The 10,525-nt window shown below is 39.7% G+C and overlaps 1 protein-coding gene across 2 annotated transcripts in view; it reads left to right on the top strand.

The window, feature by feature from the left end:
- LOC149198005 (uncharacterized) overlaps positions 1 to 10,310 on the top strand; it is a 120,125-nt gene extending 109,815 nt beyond the window's left edge. For both annotated transcript variants that reach the window (XM_089406053.1, XM_089406052.1), the window contains exon 6: positions 9,934 to 10,310. In XM_089406053.1, the coding sequence (XP_089262179.1) occupies positions 9,934 to 10,044 (111 nt within the window). In that variant the 3' untranslated portion in view covers positions 10,045 to 10,310. The remainder of the gene's footprint in view (positions 1 to 9,933) is intronic.
- Positions 10,311 to 10,525: the final 215 nt, after the last annotated feature.

Raw genomic sequence — 10,525 nt, forward strand, 5'->3', positions numbered from 1 at the left:
TGATTTTAAAAACATGGTTCCCTGTGGGCAGAAGACAAGAAAGTTTATGATGGTACGGTTTCTTTGATCAGTCCATCCATCTGACATGATGGTACACCCTGTTCTTGCTCATGAGTCCCTGAACTCTTGCAAATACTCATTAATGGATTGAATTTCTTTCTGCAAACGAAACCCCCTTAGCTCATGCATAGTAGGGCCTTTGAAGCCTTTTCCAGCAGCATGTATGGCATCAAACATAGGCTCATAATATGGTGAACGAGCAGCGTTAAAGGGGATATCAGCATCATACCACCATCTAGCTATGTACTCACAAGCAGTCTCCCTCAATTCTTTCTTCCAATGGTCATCTAAAGTGGGCTGAATTTGACCTTTACTAACTTCAGGACCATGTGCATCTGATGGAGAGGAGGGAGTGAAATAACTTTTGATAGTCACATCACCATTTCTCAAATTCATTCTACCCTTTCCCTTATCTTGAACAGAACCAAAAGAGGGAGGAACATATCGGAAAGGGTTGGATGCCTAAGTTTGAGAGATAGAGGAAGAACCCTCAAAATCATAGTGGGGGTTGGTAGCCATCATTTTTTGTATCTCCCTCTTCCTCCCAATTTCAGCCTGTATCTCTTTTTGCCTAGCCTTATCTTCTTTAAATTTCTCAAAGCTTGCCAAAAAATTCTTTCTAATCTCCCCAATTTCTGGTGAGGTACATGGGGTAATTTGGCCTCTAATCCCTGCCAAGTGTTGTTTCAGCCTATTAATGCCCCCAGGACCTTCCTTAATTTTCCTATGGCAAAATTTGCAATGCATTTGACTATCAACCATTTCAACATATGCCCAAGCAGGATCTCTTGCTCTAGGTGCCATTTTTTGACTAGGAAAACAATCTGAAAATGAAAAAAAAAAAAAAAAAACATTGATTCAATGTTCATTTATTTGACAAAAAACACTCTCCAAGCTTTCTTGATATGCACCTAAAATTTACTAAACAAAAACAGATTTATAGAGGTTGAAAAAAATACCTCCAGGCACAAACTGCCTCCTCAAGCTTGCTCCAAGAATCAGCTCCTCAATGCTGTTCCAAATGGCTGCCCAAGAAGCTCCTCACTCCAGCTACAATGCTCCTCCAAGACTCCTCACTGCTGCTCCAAAACAAGCTCAAGAACTGCTCACTAATTCTCAAAGAAGACTCTCACTCAAATGCATAAGACTGCTGTGAGTGAATGAGAGCATTTGGGTGTGTTAAATAGGGTTTGGGAGGGGGAAATGGACCCCAAAAAACATTTAGCATATTATTATAACAGTTTGGAATCCATAACAATCATTAAACAATTCAAAAATCCCAAAAAAATGAATATTTTAATGCGGTTTACGTGTGCCTGGCCGTTCCCTTGTGACTCGGCCGAGTCATATCGGAACCGGCCGGGTTGGCCGAGTCACCCATGACTCGGCCAACCGGACCGTTTCCAAGGCCGGGTCACTCCCTCCAGCTGCAACTCGGATCAACTCGGCCGTTTCGGTTTCGAAACGGCCGGTTTTTAAAACACTGCTGCCAATCACACATAATGTCCAGTGCTGCATCTTCACCATCAGGTACAATAATTCATTAGTGCATCTAAGTGAACCAAGCTTGTTAATCAAGGGCATATTGAGACTTCATATGGGGCTTGCCTTCCAAATTTGGGGTTTTGATCTTGTAATAGTGTTACCTCCCTAAGTAGGAGTGACTAATAATCGATCCTATTAGGTGTTCCCAACCCCTAAGGGGAAAGACGTGTCTTTGGTACATCCTTCAATTAATAGGTGGCATGTGAATGATGATAATGGATGGGGGGAGGGTCCTCAGGGCCAAATTCCATGGGTACAAGGATAACAATGATGAGGGAAGTCCACATATTGGGTATACAAATGTGAGGAGGGAGCATTCGTGGTTACATGAATTACCCCAGCCTTTGTTTTTCCACCCCTTATTTGCCTCTTGTTTTTTCTTGCTTTTTCTTTGTATTACTGCTCGAAGCTGCAGGAAATGAGAGCATGCTGTGAATGATGTAAAACATTTATTACCCCCTTAAGGTGGGGCAATTCATTGCCCACCAGCGGTTGGGACATGCTTGGGTTCCTTTGATGATGTGAGGGGCACTCATGGGCCCTAGGAACCAGGGTGATGGCCATAATGATAAGGGGTAGAGCTCATGTTTGGCTTTTGCCCTTGTGCTATTATTAAATATCTTGACCATCTTTTGCATTTTATGATTTTATTTTTCTTTTGTTTCTTGCTTGCGGCCATGATATGCTTTTAACTTTCTTTAACTGCATCAACCTCTCGAGCAATGTTTCCAGAGTCGACCCAGATATGTGGACCAGGGGATGGGGAGTGCTAGTGCCTTGTGGACCCAGTGGTCATGTGAACCCGAAGTAGGAAAATGATGAAATAGGGCTTGTAATGTGCAGAGGGGAGTGAAAAATGTGGAACGGGAAAACGAGACCACGCTACCAAAATCGGGGTTTCCCAAGTAGTGTCATTCCTAAATTCATAGGCCAATAGGGGAGATCCCACAGGACTATGATTGAGGATTAACCCCCCCATTTAAGGTGAGAGAACAAAACCATGGTCAAAGCCTTTCCTTCTTCCAAGTCACTTAATAATCCATGGCCTAAGTTGCACGAAGCATCGAAACGTTTCAAAGTTTCTGAAATGGGTACGTTTAGAAATGTCATCTCCCAAAAATGGAAATGTCGACCGAAACGTTAACCTAAATGTCATATCTATATATATATATATATATATATATATAAGCGAATAACACATTATCTTGCAAGAAAAAAAGGAATACGACCCATAGATGACAATTTAGAAGGAAAACCAAGTCTTCATTAACTCTCATAGATGATTACACGATGGTCAAGTTTTGGTTGAGTTTCAGCCGAGTTTTGGAGTTTCGGGTACGGGTACGAACTGAAATGTTGGGTTCCTAGAAGTTTCGTGTAACATAGTCCATGCCCAAAATTCCCAAATGAAGAACAAGGATAAGTACCCAATTGCACAATGAAAAACATATTTTTTTGGGACAGATTGCCCACCTTCTAACATATGCTCTAAATAGATGGGCGAGGGAACATACAACTGATGTAGGGAGCGGAGATAAAGTGGCACATCACATTAGCTATAAGGTGGCTCTTAGGGGCTGCTGGCTCAATGTTGCACAAAGCGGGGACGAAACGGGGACGTTTTTTGGAAGTGGGGACGCAGAAGCATCATTTCCCAAAAATCTAGGAAGGGAAGCGTCTGCGGAAGTGCCATTTTCCAAAAATCTAGGAAGCAAAGTGTCTACTATATATATATATGTATATTTATATTTTTTGCATTTATATTCAAAATAGACATCCCAAATACCAAATTAGTTGTAGAAGACATGAAAACATGCATATTTTTGCATAAATCAAGATAGATATGGCATCCATGATTCCATTGTAGTTACTAGTATGTACATCAATGATTAATTATTCGAGCATCAACCATCTATATTCTAGCAATTACAAACATACATCAAATTTTTAAGCATATTATAAAACATAAAACATTTAAGCATATTATAAAACATAAAACATGGAGCACATTATGATTTATCTGGCAAGTGAGCAACTGTCAACATTTGTCATGTTTAAAATTCAAATAATAATGTTTACAAAATAGGTCACTTGGTCATCGCCAAGACAAAAAGGTTCAAATTCACAAGCCTACAAGTCTAATGATTAATCTATGAAAAAAGTAGTAAATTGTGAATATATCTTCTAATATCTCCTCCTTCCACCACGAAGAGAATGTGGCGGCGGGCCTCCACGTGGTGGCAATGAAGAAGATGGTGCCTGTGGAAGTTGTGGCACTGAAACTGATGAAAACGAATCCCCTACTGTTGGTGTTGAACCATGGAACCTAGGAACCAAGGGACCAGATGGGGGTGGCATCTCAACTCGATCATCATCATCCTGGAATCGCTCAAAAAATTCATACAAAAAAAACCACTAGTTAACAAAAAAAATTAAAAACATGAATTAGAGAAATGCTTTATAAGCAAAATTCATACCACAATGGACATACCTGGATAAGAGCATCCTCTAATTGCTCTAATTGCAACACTCCATCCTCCAAATTGGGCTCCTCTGGATTCCTGTCCCAAATCTTAAGGTCTTTATTAGTCTTTGCATCATCACAGTAATGGGACAACAATCGCAAGTTGTAATGAACATAAACCAAGCTCTCTGCCCGGTCTAAACTCAACTTGTTCCTTTTAACACTGTGGATGAAAGAATAAGAGCCCCAACACCTCTTTGCATAAGACGTGTTTACCACTTGTGATAGCACCCGCAATGCCAAATTTTGTAGAAGTGGAGTAGCCCCTCCATGCATGTTCCGCCACTCAAGAGAAGAAAAAGTCTCTCGATCTCTAATTGCATGCATGCTCCCAAATGGACTAGTGTTAAGCGTATAGTTGCTCAATTGTAGCTGTACCATGGCAGCCTCCTCCTCATCACGGACTAATTTACTCAATGCAATCATATATTTTTTGTGAACTTCTTGATCTTGGTGTGGTTTTCTCATGCTTCCCCCCCAAGTGCTGGTGTTGAAAGCCATGATGGATGATAATATTTAGGTGTCAAAACATATGCTAATGCATGCAATGGAACATTTAGCATTTCCCATCGGTTTTCCACCTCTGCACGAATATAATTGTACAAGGTGATATCTCTAGGCTCAACAATGTCTTTAATCTACCCCAACATGCTATCCATTTGCTCATACACCTCCCCAATTATTGGTCAATCTCAATTTCCAAACTTGATCATGTAATAAATTGGTTTGGTGAATTGCAAAACATATTTACCCTGTGACCAAAAGTTCATGTCAAGAATAGTGTCCTTCGCTGCATTAGCACCATCTCTATTAGTGTTAATTCCATCCCATGTCTCAGCACACACCATATTAGTTAAAGCTTGTCTCACCTTCACTAGCCACCTAAAGGTGAGGTAATAACTGGCAAATCTTGTCTTTGCAAGTTTAAGCAACTGCAACTTGGAGTAAGTGCCATAGAAGTAGTTTACCCTTGTATGCCCTGTGATGAATTTAATGAGTTGCTTCCCTCTCCTGCAAAGCTCATTAATCCACCCACATTCTTTATGCTTCACAATATCATGCATCAAAAGGTTCAATGTGTGAACCAGGGACCCAAACCAAAAGATGTGTGGACGAGTACGCTCAATAATTTTTCCTGCTGCCTTACAATTTGTTGCATTATCTGTGATCACTTGAACTACATTATTCGGACCAACATCTTTGATTGATTGCAATAGGAGATCTGCAATGTTTTGGGAAGATGCACACATGGAGGAGGAGTCATGACATGTAATAAATACTGCACCACTAGCAGAAACACCAAGAACATTTATCAAATGTTGGTTTCTAATATTTGTCCACCCATCTGATACAATGGATACCCCACAATCTACCCGCTAATTTGTAAAACGTGTCAAAGCTCTTTGAAGTTTGAACCTTTTCTTTTTCTATTTCTAATAACAATGTTCTAGCTTTTTCATAGTTGGGGGACTTATATCCTTTTGGGGCCATCATTGATGGCCTTTACCATTTCATGCCAATAAGGAGAGTGAAGCACATTGAATGGTACACCCCAAGCACAAAGAAATCGGACTATCTTTCCATCCACATCATCCCTCCCAGCAACATTAAGGAAATCCCCTATTGTTCTTTTACCTCCAGAGCTTCCAGAAGTACCATGATGAGATGGGCTACCAAATCTAGAGGTTGCACCTGATTCATAATGAGTTTTTTGTTTCTTTCTTTTTTGTTGTGCAACTCCTCTATTTGGATGTATTTTCTTCTTTGTTACGCTGAAATGTTTGGGCAAATTTGTATCCCCACAACACCCTTTTTTTCATCACTGTCCATCACCCCACAAAGATGCCTTCTCACACAAGTATATGAACCACTAAATGGTTTTCCTCCACGACAACCATGAGGGCACAAAAATTTGTAGCTTCCACCACCCTTTCCCCCTTCAAGTTTGGTAACATAGTTCCACAAGGGTGTTAATGCAGCTTTACCCTCTAGTGTTTCAGTGTCCCCTTCAGGTTCAACTTCATCCCCTTCCTCTTCAAACCCTTCCTCGTCATCCTACATTGGGTCACTCATATTGGGACTACTATCCTCTTGTGCTTCTTCCCTTCTATTCCTACTCCCCCTTGCCATCATTAAAACCAAAAGTGGAATGATACATAGAAGCCAAAAGAACACCATCTTGGAATATGGATATAGGTGGTGGACAACCTGCAATTAAATGAGCTAGTAGAAAGAATGGGAAAGAGTATGAGAGGGAGGAGAAAAATACAAAAAAAATGTCAAAAAAAAAGGGAGTTTGGGGTTTACACTTACCTCTTTATCTCTTGTAGATGGAAGTCCTCCAAGCTCCTACTCCAAGATCCTCCTCCTTCTCTTAGCTCCTCTCCTTCACTCCTCTAAGCTCTCCTCTCTTCTCCAAGCTCTCACAAACTCAATGTGAGAAAATGAGAGATGAATGGGGAATTAAATCCCTTCATTCCTCACCCTAACCCAAGGTGGACCCACCCCAACCTTTAAAAAATAACAAAAAAAATGACGATTTTTTATGCGCGCAGCGGAACGGCGGAAGCTGTACGGAATAACTCGTGATTCGTATGCTTCGTACGGCCGAAGCACCGTACTAAGTGCGTTTCAGAAAAACCAAAATGCGTTTCGGTCACACGCTTCCGAAAATTCCAGGAAGCATGTTTATCAATCCGAAACGCGTTTCGGTTTTTCCGAATTGCGCTTCGTATGACGCTTCCCCCACGCATTCGTATGGATCGTGGATCGGGGTTTTGATCTAGGGGGGGGAGGACGTTTCCTGCAACACTGTGCTGGCTACTGGCCGGAAGAAGATGAATAGGAAAAAAAAAGTTCTCCTAGGGGTGCCCACTTTTGGTGGGCAACAAGTTTCAAGAGGATACAATGTCTTTTCTTCTTAGGACTTTGGCAATTCTATTAGTGACACTACGGATGTAAGGTATGTATGCTTTCCCTTTGCAAGGTTGCGAGTTGCGAGAGGAGGGTGGTCTTCTTCTTTGGGCTTTCTTGATGGTTCTGTTAATGTCCTTGTTCTTGTAGCCCATGCACTAGAAGATTTTGGTCAAGTGTTCTATCTCTTGTTTCAAATGTTCTTTGTCAGATATTCTAAAGGCTCTAGTTGTAAGAGTATTCAGGATCCCCATCTTTTGTGCTGGATTGTGGTGAGAATCAGCATGCAGATTGCTGTCTGTGTGTGTCTTCTTTTTGTATGCTTGGTACCCCAAGGTTCCATCTTCATTTTTGGTAAGAAGCACATCCAAGAATGGAACTCTTTTATTATTTTCAGTTTGCATGGTAAACTTTCTGTCTTCTGAGATTCCATTGAGGTGATTCAAGAACTTGTTTAGCTCATAACCCAATAGGGTTAGGTGTGCTTGTCTTTGGCAGAATCGTAGTATTATACAGATTTTTAATTATTATGTTTCTCACATAGGTTCTTTGTGTTTTTAGGATAATATATTTAATCATAATAAATCTTATTATATTTGATTATACATTAATGTCATTAACGACATAAACACATATTATATATGCTTTAATACATTAAAATTTATTAGAATTAAATATAATTATACTAAGATAAATAAATATTATAATAATGTAATAATAATAGTAATAATTATAGGTAATAATATTGTAATGAATATAATATAATTATTACTCTTTATTTATTTATTTATTATTTATCCTTATTAACTTAAAAATTTCCTATTAGATAAACCTTGGGACTTTATTATTCTATCCTTGATATTCTAGGTTTTCTCTTAGGTTTTTTGCTCTTCTTTGTCCCTTAACTAATTTGTTTTTGGTGTGCTGCCACAGTGCTCACTGCTCAGCATGTGTGCTTATTTTTACTCTTTAGCAGCTCTTCACTTGGCAGATGATCTTGAAGATGAATCTTGATTTAGATTCAAACATTAATTACAATAAGACGGACACTATGGATTATCATCCCGTTCTACATTCTAACAAAGGCTCCCTTCCTGAGATAATTGCCCATTGAGGAAAATACATATAACAGGAACTTGGAACTGCTCTAGCTGATCTAGCCCTCCGCAGATCTTGCTGGCTGATTTGGATCTCCCTTTGTTGCCCCTTGCACCTTCCTTGAACCTGGGACACTTGAGTGGAAGTCCTTCTCAAGTCTCTCTATGATCTCACTCTCACTATGTCTCGTGCTCAAGATGTGTTGTGTGTCTTTGACTCTTCTCCCTTAGCCTAGTCTTCCCTTTATGAGTTTAAATTATTGATCGAATCCACAACGCTAATATCAAAAGTGATTGATGGTTGAGATTTGATCTCAACATCACTTGAGAAGTTGAGATCAAAGGTTGAGATTCATCTAATTCACTAATGCAAATAACATTTGCATTTCATTAGATTAACTCACTATATCTTATAAAAAGAAATTACTTTAATCACTAAAGCAATTGCGAAGGTTGAGGGTCTATTAGGTGACTTTCACATGTTTAGACACTTAGGCCTGTGTAGAAGTACCTGCCTGAGCTACAAACATCAACACTTCTCCATTCAATCCCCTTATTCTCATGTGATCTTAATAGGATATTTTAAAGAACAAGAGACAGAGAAGATACAATGTTTCTAGTCACATGCATAAAGCACCTAAGGTGACTAGGTCAAACCCTAACCCTAATCTACTCGGCCAATGCATGCTCCTGCATGGATAGGAGCACCAGAGACAGTTATCCCCAATTGGGTGATAACTGTGGAATGCATGCACAATTGTCCTTGGGATCTGTGCTTTTGACTCCTCATGCAAGTGCCCTAGCAGTCCTAGGTTATCTACACTGTACTCTAACATCAGATAATGCATGCAGAAACAATTTCTGAAATAGCCAAATCAACTGAAGTGGATCAACAGTCTAAAACAAGAACAGGTCCAGCATGCATGTGCCCTCACCCCCTCTCTCCTACTTAGTTCTAGCTCTGCTCCCAAGAACACTAGTTCTGAGCCATCATACTGATCTGCAGCACTCTTGTATTGACTGCACAGGAATCAATGTAGCCTCTGTACAACTGCTGCACCATACAGGAGAACCAGCTACCGAGCTACAAGGTTGCCACTATCAGTAGAGTCTAGGTTGGCAGAATGGTTGCCACTATCAGTAGAGTCCAGAATTCCAGGTGGACTGTAGCTGGAAATGTGAACTGAGGTCTTTAGTGGGCTTAATGGTTAAGAGCATGTGTTTCTTTCTAAGAGGGCACAGGTTCAAAACCAGAGGGAGGAAGAGTATGTACACACCTCCGTAGACTTTAGCAGTCAAATCACTGCAAGGAGGTGGGTCTCTTGTCCCACAAACAAGGGGGTCTCATAAAGCAATTTGGTGTTTGGCTTGACTGTGACCTTAAAAATAGATTATTACTATCAATTGCTGATCAGGCCAGTGGTTCCTATCATGAGTTTTACTTTGAAGGGGTTGGCCTTATTCACACAATGGTCAATAAATCATGTGTATGATAGACATAATTTACCTTCATGTTTGTTCCATAAATTTTAATCGGCGAAACGGCGAGTTCATTGTACATTTACTCTTGACAACTTAACTTGGATGGTCTTTGAATTTGGTAGCTGAGAAACAGATAGTCCAGAAGATTGGAAAACTACATGAATAGGATATCATCATTCTTTTCAGTGGTAGTAACTCGTAACAAGAAGCATTTTATTCAGACACATTTTTAGAGAAATATTAGATAGTATTGATTTTTTTCCAAAGAAAGAATTAAAAGAGAGATGGTATACCTTTACATGTATATGGCAGGCAAACCTTGCATTTGCGGCAATTATGCAAAGAAACGTTATTGGAAAGGTCATGATCACCTTTGAAGATAATACATTCGTTGATGAAAAAGCAGCCAGATCAAAACTTTGATTTCCAGATTCCAAATCCAGTAGTAAGGAAGGAAGAATACGGGGGTTTCAATTGTCGAGTCTACTGCTAGTGGAATAAGACACAGAAATCACCTGGGTTTTAGATGTACACTTGTTCTGCATTTGAATACAATGGAGATATTGATTATTTAAGATTTCTTAGGCTGAAAATTTAGCTGTTTTCATATTATTTCAGGTTGAAAATTCAAATGAGTGCATGTAAATTCTTGAACAGGAGTCATAAAGGAATAAATGTGATTTGTTTTAGTTGACAGCTTAAAATTTTCAATGGAGTGGGCACTCTTTGGATAGTTTTTTCAATTCTCAATTTCCAAGACATGTACTTTCTAGCTTGTCTTTTCCTTGTGGCGACATTCTTCACATGTTTTTTCAATTTTGATGGTGGGCACTCTTGGATAGTCTTTTCAATTTTGATGGTGGACACTTTTTAGATTGTTTTTCCCATTTTGATGGTGGGCACT

Source organism: Pinus tabuliformis, chromosome 2_2 (assembly GCF_031772625.1).
Source record: "Pinus tabuliformis cultivar Carrire ecotype Pingquan chromosome 2_2, CPIR1, whole genome shotgun sequence".
NCBI lineage: Eukaryota > Viridiplantae > Streptophyta > Pinopsida > Pinales > Pinaceae > Pinus > Pinus tabuliformis.